We start from the raw sequence: 13,272 nt of genomic DNA on the forward strand, positions 1-13,272 counted from the left end.
TTCGTTGCCCGGTTCAATTTTAAAGTGACGTACATCCCTAGTGCGCTGAATCAAAGGGCGGATGCACTGTCTAGGAAACCGGAGTACTCTGACCCTGCAGACTCACTTCCACACCGGACTGTTCTACCCATCGAATCCTTCGCTGCAGTTCATGAACCCATGGACTTACGGTCTCTGATACGGGATGCGCAGTGGGATGGCAAGTGGGTGGAAAAACGGAGGGCAGAGGTAGGGCCGGCTTCCCCGTAGACCTTTGACGATGACCTTTTGAGGTATCGGGACTGGCTCTATGTGCCCGCAGGGCCCCTCCGTGGACTGGTTCTCTCCCAGTGTCATGACACTCCAACAGCGGGACATTTTGACCTTTCAAGACATTGCACCTTGTCTCCCGTACTTTCTGGTGGCCCCGTTTACGAGACGACGTGCAGAAGTACGTCACGTCATGCGTACAATGTCGACAGGCCAAGTCAGCGACGGGAGCTCCTCCAGGTTTATTGCAGCCCTTGCCGACCCCGGACAGACCCTGGGGAGCCGTGTCCATGGACTTCTTGACGGAACTGCCTCCGTCGTCAGGGTTTACCACGGTCCTCATGGTGGTGCACATGCTCACCAAGATGGCGCATTTCATCCCGTCAGAGATTGCCGACAGCCCGCGCCACCGCCCGCATGTTCATCCACCACGTGTTCCGGCTGCACGGCCAACCTGACCGGGTCATATCAGACCGTCGGGACACAATTCACGGCCCAGTTCTGGAAAGGGCTGATGGCCGCTCTAGATGTCCAGGTTTGTTTATCCTCGGCGCACCATCCCGAAACCGATGGGGGGAACGGAGGTGATTGGGATTCTGGAACAATACCTGCGCTGCTTCATGAACCAGCAGCAGAACAATTGGGCGGAGTACCTAGCCGTGGCGGAGTTCGCATTTAACAACTCACAGCATACCTCCACACGGACGCCCTTCATGGCGAACGTCGGGTACCACCCTCGCTTTTTCCTTCTCACCTCAATGGACTCTCCGGTCCCCGCAGCGCAGGACTTCCTCTCTGAGCTCCAGGCCATCCACCAAGTGGTGTGCTGCTATCTGAATCAGGCAAAGGAGGACTACAAAAGGGTAGCCGAGAAGTCTCAACGTGCAGTGCCGGAGTTGGCTGTGGGAAATCGCGTGTGGCTGTCCACGCGGCATCTTCCGTCCCACCAGCCGACTAAGAAGTTGGACCACCGGTATCTTGGGCCGTTCCCCGTGGAGGCCGTCATCAACCCGGTGGCCTATCGCCTAACCCTCCCACGCTCGATGCGAGTGCACCCGGTGTTCCATCGCTCGCTTCTGATCCCGGAGCTGTCGGCATGTCCTCTCCGCCAACCCTCTTCCCCCCAGCCGTCATCGCGTGATGTGGACACGCGGCCACCGCACGAAGTGACCCGGATCCATGACTCGAGATGGCTCAAGGGACGGTTCCAGTATTTGGTAGACTGGACAGACGAGCGGTCGGACGGGGGGACCTGGACCGATGCGACGGCTGTGCATGCCCCTGCTCTGGTGTGAGCCTATCATGCGCAATATCCCTCGAGGCCACATCCTGAGCGTCAGACCCGGGGGAAGGGCCCTGCGGTGAGGGATAGTGTTGTGGCCCAGCAGGAGCCGTTGGAGCTGCCACCAGACTCCGACAGCGAGGGTCCCTATGAGTCGGCTCTGGAGGATGTGGAGGACCCTGGACAGGGTTCTGACTCCGAGCAGGGATCAGAGAGGCTGGTTGGCCACCAGGAGGCGCCTGAGGCATGGAGCAGTGGTGAAAGCCAAAGGGAGTGTGCTCCTGATGTCATGCCTTGGAGCAGCGGGGAGGAGACAAGGGAGTGGTTTCTGGATGACAGGCAACAGAGAGCTGATAGACGGAGAGAACAGCTACGCATTTACAAGAGATGATTGGATTCAGGTGATCGTAATCAGGCTCCTCTCAAGGCTATTTAAGGAGGGACTTTCCGACAGTTGTTTTGCAGGAATCAACTGATCATTAGAGTTGGAGACGCTCTCAAATCTGTGTCGTACCTCGGCAGGCTGGATTGCTGCCAAGGTGGTATCTGGACGTCGGCATGCTGCATTGCTGCCAAGGTGTTATCTGTACCTCGGCAGGCTGGATTGCTGCCAAAGTGTTATCTGTACCTGGATTGCTGCCAAGGTTTAAACTGTATGTAAATAAAACATCTTGCAGAGACCTTGTTTCGGAGTGATTTGGTATACGAGAAGGGGGGAGTCAGAACAGTAAGCCATATATAAAAATATTTAATGTAGGACTATAGCTATAGTGAAACACACTGCTAGACTCTTGCCTTGGAAAACATTCTTTTATTTTATCTTCATGTAATTGCAAAACAGCAGTGAAACCAAACCCTAGCTAGGAAAGTTCAATTTCAGACAATGAAATACAAGTAATTTCAATTACACTATTACTGGTAAGTGGTTTTATTTGCATCAAAAAACTGAACTTCAACATATTTCTCTTATCCCTGTCAAATACTTGGCAGCTGATGCAACTGATAGTAATTTTTCCAAGTAAGATTCTTATAGAAACTTCCTGAACACAATTTATTGAGATGAAAGGGACAGGGTTACAAGTATTTCATTTATTTATTCTCTTTATGCTAACCATTCTCAAATACTCTGGGTGGTTAACAAAATTAGCATAAAATAAAAACCAATAAACAAACAAACCCACCTATATTACAAACAAATTTGTCAATGCCAAAATAATAAACCAAAGATATATAAAGTCATGGGCCCGCCAGATTCCAACTTTCACGCACAATGTGCCCTCTTCCTGTGTCAGATGGAACCACCAGGTCTTGAATGCTCTTCTGAAACCCAGGAGCGAAGGTGCAGGGAGGGAATTACAAAGTATGGAATAGCAATAAAAATGCCTGTTTCCAAGGTTTTGACAGATGATAATCTCACACAGACAAGACTTGGAGGAGGTTTGACCCTATTCAACCTGATTGCATGGACAGATGAATATGGAAAAAGGCGGTCCCTCAGATAACCTTATCAGAAGCCGCCATAGGACTTTAAAGATCCTTAAATCTCTTCTGGAAACCAACTGGCAATGTAGCTCCTGAAAAAGTAGAGTCACACAAGTATATTGGGATATATCCAACACTGCCCAGGCTGCCATATTTTCTACTGGATGTAGCTTCCAGATGTTTTCCAAGAGCCATATTATGATAACCAAGCATGAGGTGACTAAGGTATGAGAGACTATGAGGAAGGCCACCTGATCCAGGAATTGGTACAATTAGTGCCCAAAATATAACTGTACAAAAGCTCTGTCCATAGTGCTACCTGATTGAGTAGAAGCTGTGAATCCAGGATCCTCAAATGCAAACCATCTCTAAACAGGGAAGTACAATTTCATTCACAACCAAAGATGGTTATTTCGCTGGAATTGTTTGGTCCACAAAAATCAAAGCCACTCTGAGTCTGTTCCTCCCTATCCAAAGCTTGACAGTTTCAATGAACTAGACAGAGCAGCAGTTCCACTGCATCACCGGTTTAGCCCAAAGCCAAAATGTGTAGGTGAACATCATTAGCATACCCATGATACCAGACCCTGTGCAGACAGATCATCCACTGCAACTGGTTTCAGCAATGTCAAAAAGAAGTGGAGAGAATACAGGTAGTCGTCAACTTAGAACAATTGAGCTCAAAATTTCTGTTGCTAAGGCAGTTGTAGTGACTTTTGCCCCATTTTACAACCTTTTTTTGTCAGTTAAGCAAATCACTGCAGTTGGTAAATTAATCATGCAGTCATTCAGTGAATTTGACTCCCCCATTAACTTATTGGAAGCTGGCTGGGAAGATTACAAATGGTGATCACATGACCCTAGGACAGTGCAACTGTCATAAATATATGCCAGTTGCCAAGAGTCCGAAATTGTAATCATGTGACCATAGGGATGCTTCAATGGTTGTATGTGAGAAAAATAGTCATAAATCACTTTTTTTAGTGCTGTTGTAAGTTTGAGATAACAGCCATGGTAGCACAGTGGTTAGAATGCAGTACTGCAGGCTAACTCACTGCTCACTCCCGGAGTTCAATTCTGAACAGTTCAAGGTTGACTCAGCCTTCCATCCTTCCAAGGTTGATAAAATGAGGACCCAGATTGTTAGGGGCAATATGCTGACTCTGTAAACTGCTTAGAGAGGGCTGGAAAGCACTGTGAAGCGGTATATAAGTCTTATTGCTATTTGAACAGTCACTAAACTAATGGTTGTAAGTCAAGGTCTACCTGTAGAAAGACCTGAGGCACTCCACAAAGTCTAAATTATCCACAATAATTGGGTTGAGCAAATGCTTCTTGAATAGAAGGGGCTCCATATCCTTACAGAGATAATAGAATGTCAACCCCCAAAACAGCTAGCATCTGGCATGCCGTCTCAGGGTTGCCATGAGCTTCTAGTCTGCATTAAAGAGGTTCATGCCAAGAACTGTGTGACATGCTGCTTCTGGGGCTGAGAGCTCGGAAAATGACAGTAAGTCAGCGCTCATATACCTCATCTCCAGCTGCTGGCCTAAGGTGTTCCCTGCAACCCATGGGAGGCCAGGGGAACGCCGTCGTGATGGCTGAGGTGACAGTGAAGGAGGCCAATGCTGGAGTGGCAGTGGAACAGTCCCTGGTGACAGTTATTCCGGAGCAGCTGGATGTGCGCCCCAAGGAGCGTGACGCCCTTGCCAGCATACAGCTGACCCAGGAGCTGCCAGTTCCAGACACAGGGCAGGAGCTGGGTCCAGCAGGGGACTAGTGGCGGAGTTCATTGGCAGGTACTGGCTCTGGAGCCCTGCTACCGACTCAGAGGTTTTCAGGCAGCCATTTGATGCGGTGGCGAGAGAAGCACCTGTCGGACGGTAACAACGATGGGGAGTGGAGCTATTCCATCGCCCCCAGCAGCCACACAGTGGAGCAGTTTGGAGACACCAATTTTTGGGAAGTTGGGTCCTGGCAGCGTTGGGAGTCGGGGGGGGGGGGGAGGCGGTGGCAGCCAACCACCTGTGGGTCCACCCACTCGATTCCGCCTGGCCAGACCTAAGCTCCGGCTGGATGTTGGTTGTGGACAACCCCAGGAGCCCCAACTGGTGAGGGGAATGGCACCGGGGTCCTCCATGGCGAAGCACGTTGGACGACCGGGACAGAGCCAAGGGGAGGTGACGAGACTGGCGGACAGTGGACCCAAGTGGATGCACCCACAGTTGGCCAGCCAGCCCACCTCTGACCCCTAGGGGACCTGACCAGTGACCGACCAATCAGACCCTGCTTGGTCCAGCGTGGCCCATGGGCTTCTGGCAGCCCCATGCTCCGCTGTGGAAGCTACTGCTTTTGAGGACCACATTTGATGGGAACCCTGATCGAATGGCCCTCTTCCTATGCCCACTTTACCCATCTCAATGGGCCATGGTCATGGTGGTGACAGCAGCGTTGGAGGGGGGGGGCTGTTGAGTGGGTGGCGGATCTCCACAGCGAGCACTCCCGGGAGTTGGGAAATGGCGTCTTGTTCCTGGAGGCGCTGCAGGGCCGCTTCAAGGATGTGACCTGGGCTCAGCAGGTAGAAGGGGAGATCCTGGATTTGAAACAGAGAGGTAGGCTGGTTGTGGAATATATATGCGAGTTCCGCCAGATTTCTAGTAAGCTGTGGGTGTGGCCTAAATGGCTGCTGGTCTACCACTTCAAGGCAGGCCTGGACAGCATGTGGCGCCGGGCTTGCGCATACCGAGGCCTGCCTCCTAAAATCAGTGCTTGGTACCAGGCGGTTACCAAATTGGATGCTGAACTGCGGGCCTCCCCAAGAGGGAGGCGGCTCCTAAAGCAAGGAGGTTCCCTGACAGACCATTGAACATCACCCAAGTGCCCCCCCCCCCTTCGGTGAGGATCTCACCAGAGAGACCTGCTAGGCTGCCTAACCACTGTTTCTGTTGCGGTCAACCAGGCCACCATGCAGCCGAGTGCCCAGCTCCTACTCCTCAACTGAAGACTGGAGTCTCAGGGACTGAGAAGCCAAGGAGGTCACCCTGGAAGACCCCTGAGAAGTCCAGTGGGTGCTGCAGGAGGCAACGGTCCCGGCATCACCGACAGACGAAGGTGGAGTGACGGTGGAAGGGGAGCTACACCTGACCAGCTATGACAGCGAAGACAAAGGGGAAGGAGTCCCAATGGTGAGTCCACCTGCCCCTTCGTCATTCCGGTGATATGACCCAGGAGTTGGGTGGTCATGGTACATACAAAGCGCTGATATATTCCAGGTATACCCGATGCCTCATCAGCCTAGCTACCGCTACCGAGTTGGGGGTGAGGGCGAAGAGAATGTCCAGGCCCATGAGGTTTGAGCAGGTGGATGGCTCTTTGCTGGGAGGGGTACTGGCCACCTATGTAACAGAGCCGGTGAAGTTGGAAATGGCCCAACATTGGAAACTAATCCGATTCATTGTTGTCCTCGCATTAAGGAGGGGGATGAGTGGAAAACATTTTCAACTGTCCCCTGGGGAGTTATCAGTTTAGGGTGATGCCATTTGGCTTGCAAGGGGCTCCTGCGGTGTTTATGCAGCTTATGAATGAGGTCTTGCACAAGCACTTATACAAAGGGGTGCTCGTGTATTTAGACGACATCCTTGTCTACACAACGACCATGGACTAGCACATCTGGTTGGTGCAGCAGGTCTTGTGAAAACTGTTGGCGGCGAACTTGTACGTAAAGCTGTCCAAATGCGAGTTCCACCAGACCCATTTGGACTACTTGGGATATCGCGTGTCCAGTACTGGGGTAAAGATGGATCCGGCGAAGGTGCAGGCGGTTCTCGAATGGCAGGCGCCAAAGACTTGCAAACAGTTGCAAAGCTTCCTGGGGTTGGCGAACTTTTACCGTCAGTTCACCCCTTTTTTGCCTTGCAAACAGTTGAAAAGCTTCCTGGGGTTCGCGAACGTTTACCGGCAGTTCACCCCTTGTTCACCAGGGTAGCTCTACTGCTAACCGACCTTCTCAAGACCAAACACACAGTGAAGAAACCTCAACCCAACCAGCCACTCCAGTGGACAATAGAATGCCAGCGGGCCTTCGAGACATTAAAGGCCTTGTTTGCCAAGGAGCCGGTCCTTAAGCACCCAGATCCTGAGCGGGCCTTTGTGGTCCAGATCAATGCCAGCGACATGGCCGTGTGGGCTGTCCTTCCCCAAGAGAACGAGTGGGGCAACTTGCAACCTGGCGCCTGCACCTTGCAAAAGCGGCCCAGTCTGCACAACTATGAAGCAGCCAGGGAAAAAACCCTGGTCTCCTACAGGGTGTGGTTAATCCCCAAAATGACCTAAGCCTGGCCCCATTGACGTGGCGGAGGGGGGAAGTCCATTATGAGGTTGATCAAATTCTGGATTCCCGCATACATAGGGTTGTCCTGCAATACCTGGTCCAATGGAAGGGATATCCATTGTCAGAGGCATCATGGGTGATGAGTTGTGATGTATGGGTGGCACAGCTGGTTAGGTGGTTTCACCACGAGCAACCCTAGAAACCAGGAAGGGGTTCAAGCGCAGACCTGAGTTCAGACGCCAACTAATCTCTTTGCTTGCTTTCCAGATACAATCCCCATGGTAGAGGGGAGCTGCCTGTCAACCCGAAACGGCGAGTATCCAACGTGCTGTCTCGTGGTTGCCATACGTGGGGGGGGGGGGAACCCCGAGGAAGGGGATGTCCTGCCAATCGGGAGGGTGTGCTTACAGAAGGACTGAACTCATGTGAGGGTGTGTGAGCGGCACGGATCACAAATCCTAGCTGGAGAGGCGGAGCCAAGAGCAGGCATGCAGAAGGAGAAGCTGCGGTTGACATTTCCCTGCATCCGGAAGCAGGTGAGGAGGGGCGGGGTGTTCCAACACTTTAAAATCAGCTGTGCAGCGGTAGTGAGTAGTGTTGATTAACACCTTAGTTCACTTTGTGCTGAGCTTCTAGCCTGCATTAAAGAGGTTCATGCCAAGAACTGTGTGACGTGCTGCTTCTGGGGCTGAGAGCTTGGAACGTGACAGAGAATATCCCTTCACCCAAAGCACTGCTTAATGCTTAAATTTTAGTCTTCTGCCACTTTACAAGAGGCATCAGTCAAGCATGGGGAGCAGGGATCCAACTGAGAAGTGACAGAGCTTGACACTAGTGAGCCCTTAGCACTATCCAACTAGAATCTAATTCTAAATCTGAGTGGTTTTATCTGCCACTTTTGCCCCCTTAGCTATTATAGGGCACCATCTTTCCTTAAAGGGGAACAAGTCAATTTTAAAAAGAGCTGCTGTGGGCATTCAGCAGATGTAATAGAGTGGTAATATAGTTCCTTTTTACTGCTTGAATTGCTACTGTGTAGGTTTGTACAGGAGCTCTTACCAATGTCCAACCAGATTCAAAATGGGTCTTCTTCCAGTGACATTCTAGGCATCTCTACTGCAGTTCCATAACCCTGAGCTACTAATAAACCAAGGAGCTGCAGTGGATTGGGGAAATATATCTCCAGTGCAATCTGGTCAAGCACCCTAGTTATCCCTTTATTCCACTAGGCAACCAGATCATTGGGAACCTTGCCCAATGTCAGCCAGCCTGCTGCTTGCTGCCATAAAAAAGGGATAAGGGCTAAGTGGAGAATCCGAAGCATGAAGAAGTTGCAGCTTTGCAACTACGGCCTGGATTTCGCTTCTCTCTCCAAGGCCATTACTGTTAGCTCTGGTATGCAGTAGTCACTGGTTGCCTAGCTATAAGGGGGTTGGGCTGTACAGTTTGTTTCAAGTTGCTGTTTTTGCATGCTTTGCTTCAGAGCTTGCCTGGAATTTATTGCTCTCGATTCGTTCCTAATAAAAGTACTTTAGATCCATTCAGTATCTGGAGTAGACCAATCTAATAGGTCCTTCCTCACTAGAGGTGGGGGTGGTTGCAGCATGAAAGTCTATAGCTATCACAGTGAACTATCCACAAGAAGGATATAAGCTTGATGCCCTCCTCCCTTTTCACATCATGTTGTGTCTTCCCCAAGACAAAAACTAGATCTAGCATGTGATATTTTATGGCTGTTGAGTCTTTAGTAAGTTTGGCCACATGCATGAATGCCATGGTAGCCAAGAACTCATGAGCTGCTCCAAACCCTTCACCCAGGGCAGGCACGTTAAAGTTCCCCAACACTACCAGTTTGTCAGCCATGGTAGGGATCCTGCTATGCAGCAGGGGGAATGATATACCAACAGCAAACTCAACTGCCCCTTCAAGTCTAATGACACTAACAAGTTCTCACATCTGTTCATCTAGAGTAGGGGTGTCAAACTGGATGCATCACATGCAGGCCACGCCCACCCCAGCTCTGCAAAGGGGAAAAACATCACAAAACGTCACGTGACGCCGAGAGTTTGACACCCGTGATCTAGAGTAGTATCTCTTGATGCTGGGAGTTTCAGGGGTGACAATAAGTACCCACCCCCAATCCTGGGACAAACTGGAAACCTGGGGAGGGTAGATCTTCGAAAGATGAACTCTCCCTTTTCCTACCCAGATTTTGGTAATGCAAGTCAGGTCTGCCCTCTCACCCACAACTGTGGATGAGGATGGTTAAGTTAAGGGGAGGTCTGGCATTCAATACTGTAGCAGGAGCTGAACCCCCAGGGTTCCAGGCATTTCTGCACTGAATTATTTCCAACTAAGAACCAATGTATTTCCCATTACAGCAGGGCAGACAGTTTCTCAAGTTCTCTAATATATTTCTTGTGAAGTGGTGAAGAGTTCATTTTTTTTCACTTTTCACTGAAAACGTACAGTTGAAATAACTGTTTACGAAACTCTCTCCAGAATAATTATCAGTCTGAGGAATACATTACTATATTTGAGATACTGCTGTGGTCTCGCTAATATTCCAATGCATTATGGGACTATTCTGAGAAACATATGAAAAAGGGCAAGTTACATGTTTCAAAAGCCAGTCCTTGGGTAGGCTGAATGTAATGCTTCTCTGTCATTTATAATAGCTGGTCTACTGGGGTTTTTTTTCAAATCAAAACATAGAATTACATTCTAAATGGTCTACTTACTCTCCACACACGCAGGTAGTCACCACTGGTTGCCAAAAGGTCTGGATAAACCCCTTTAGTATCTGGTATCCACATGAGCTTGGTAGTAGGATAAGGGTGGTCAAAAGTATTTCTGCAAATGAATTCAGAGCTTTCTTCATCCAACCCAACAAGCTGAACCTATGAGAAAAAAATGTCTGTGTGCATGTGTGTGTATATATATATATATACATACACAAACATTCATTCATATTCCAGTCCATCGTTCACCTACATGTTCTGAAGTCCCAAGGTGTAATAGGCTTTCAGGACAAAGACTAGACAAACTGAGACAGAGGTAAGGAAAAATGGTTGCAAGCCAAACTGATCAAGTAAAACTAAATAAACCCCAATGTCCAGATGGTACCTACCCAAGAAATCTTGAAGCAGTTAAATATAAAATTGCCATTTTAAAAAAATATTTTAAGTACTTCCACTTGTTCTAAAGGACTGGAAAATAATGTGACCCCAGTTTTTCTAAGGAGATAGAGGGGCAATAAAGGAAGTTATAGGCCTGTTAGTTAATTTGTTCTAGGAGAAAAATTGAAAAAAAAATGTCAAACAGAAAATACCAATAAAGGAGAATAGTTGTTGTTCAGGGTTGAAAGGAGGGGTCCTTGGTGCTCTCTGAGCTTGCTTGTTTTCTTGCAGACGTTTCATTACCCAAACTAGGTATCATCATCAATGCTCTGACTAGAAAAAAGCTGACTAGAGAGAAAGGGGTGGATTTAAGTTGGCCAAATGAAGTTTTTCTTTTTTCCCTTTTTACTTTTGGAAGCCAGGCTGGACTTTCAATCGCAATTCAATGTGGATTGGCTTATTGCGCTTTTTTATACTTTTACTTTTGGACTTTGTGGGGACACTGAATATATTTAAATCTTAATTGCTTTGAAGATTCTTTTTTCTCTTTTTTTTCCTGTTGGCTTTTCTTTTTGTATTTTTCAATCTCAATTATGGGTGCCGTTTTTTGAAGTTAAAAATAGAGCCAGGAAAAAATAAGCATTGAGAGTTGATACAATTAACACTGCCACCTAGTGGACTTGAAACATTGTTACTAAGTTTTATTATCTGAACTGTTTAGAGAGAAGCTGTTCCCTTGACGGCTATTTGATTAAGAACTGATAGGGGCAGGAATACAGTTGTTTACACAGCTGTTTCCTGTGGAACTTTCAGTATCTGGAAACCTACTTTGGACTAAACAGAAGCTCTAAGGGAAAGCTCAGAGTGACCTTGGAAAGACTTTCATCTTAAAAAAATAAGACTTTGAATCTTTTTCTTCTAGCTTTGTAGCAGTGCTTATATTATCTTGCTAGGGAGGCGGTGATTTTTTTTCTTCCTTGGCTCCTTGATTCTTTTTTTTAAAGCTTTGAAGTATTTATTCCTGATTTTTCTTTCCTCTCTTTTCCTTTTGAAGATATTGGAGACAAATGGATGGCTTGCTCTAAAATTTGAGTAAATTGGACTGAAGAATTTTTTTTCTCTCTTTCTTCTCTCTTTTACTTTTTTTTAAAGTAAAAGATCTTCACATTTTCCTCTTTCTTCTCTCTTTTTTTCTCCTTTCATTTTATCTATAATTTTGTATTTTTATAAGCTGATGCTTAAATCTTTGTGATACTAATTGGACTAGAATACAAAAGAAAAAATTTAGAAGATGAGTAGAAAGACAACATCTGTTGGTTCTACAACAACAACCCCTGCCTCCTCACCTGCAGGAGGACAAAGATCAATACAGTCGATGCTTCAACAAGAAAAAGAGAAGGGAGTAACCTTAGAGGCAATTATGCAAGCGATACAGAAATTACAAGCAGTAGCTGATAGCAAGGATGAAAAGTTAGATACCATTGTAAAGAAGACTGAGAGTATGGAAAAAAGAATTGAGACAATAGAGCAACGAACTGAAAGCATAGAACAAAAAACAGCTAAAACGGAAAGAAAAATAGAAGATTTGCAACATTGGATGATGAAATACGAGGACAGAATCCCAAAAATTGAAGAAAAGGTTCAACAAGAAGAGAAGGTTGAGGAGTTTGACAGCAGATTAAGGACGTGGAAAGGGAGAGCAGTGGAATATTAGGATGGGAGATGGATAGTTCTGAATTTTTCTTAAGATTTCAAAACATAGAAGAAGAAAGAGGAGAGAACCTAGTACAAATAATATCTGAAATTTTGACAAACATATTAGAGATATCCCAAGAGAAGATGATGGATGGCATAGATGAAGCGTTCCGAGTACATACAAGATATGCAATGAGAAATGCCCTTCCAAGGGAAGTCAACGTAAGATTTACTAAGAAAGCAACTAAACTACAAATATTACGGAAAACGAGAGATAGAAAATTAGAATATAAAGGCAAGGAGATTGTAGTTCTGAAACAAATTCCGAGAAGAGTGCGAGAGAAGAGAATATCAATTTTTGACTAAAGTTCTGATTAAAAAAGGTGTTAATTATAGATGGCTCATACCCGAAGGTCTATTATTTGCATAAGGCAGAAGCTTTCTATGCAGAACACTTTAGAGAAATGGCTGAGAAAACTGGAAAAGAAGAACTATTGGCACAACTACTAGAGGCAACCATAATTGAGATTGAAAAAGTAGAAGGTGCTGTAGGCGGACTTGATAAAGAAGATGGCGCGGTGGGTGGTGTAAATCCCAGAGAACAACGAGAACCCAGATCAACTAGAGCTATAAATCCTGTATATAAAGTATAAACATGGAGGGGGAAAAATGGTCACAATCAATATAAATGGACTTAACTCAGCAATTAAAAGAAGGAAAATATTTCACAAATTAGAAAAGATAAAACTTGACATAATCTGCCTACAAGAAGTGCATATTCAAAAGAGACATGAATACCTACTAGCACAACCAAAGCTTGGAAAAATGTTTGCTACACTGGTGAACTGTAAGAAAAGAGGAGTGATCTTCTCTATATTAAAGATAATATTCCAGCGAAACTAATCTATGCAGATGAAGAGGGAAGAATCTTGATGGTGGAAATTATGGATAATATTAAAAAAATACTCTTAATCGCAATTTATGCTCCTAATGAAAAACAAGATGAATTTTACAAAAAACTCCACAAAAAAATTTCTGATTTGGACTATGTTGATATTCAAAGAAAAGACAAACACATAAAGCCCTAGAGAACGATTATAAAATACTTGAAAAAG

General features: G+C 46.6%; 1 protein-coding gene across 1 annotated transcript in view; it reads right to left on the bottom strand.

The window, feature by feature from the left end:
- Positions 1-13,272, bottom strand: part of LOC309400852 (DDB1- and CUL4-associated factor 7-like) — an 82,265-nt gene that overhangs the window by 32,977 nt on the left and 36,016 nt on the right. The window contains exon 2 of the mRNA XM_081969561.1: positions 10,085-10,243. Within this exon, the coding sequence (XP_081825687.1) occupies positions 10,085-10,243 (159 nt within the window). The remainder of the gene's footprint in view (positions 1-10,084; positions 10,244-13,272) is intronic.

Source organism: Natrix helvetica, assembly GCF_964273705.1.
Source record: "Natrix helvetica genome assembly, chromosome: W".
Classification (NCBI taxonomy): domain Eukaryota; kingdom Metazoa; phylum Chordata; class Lepidosauria; order Squamata; family Natricidae; genus Natrix; species Natrix helvetica.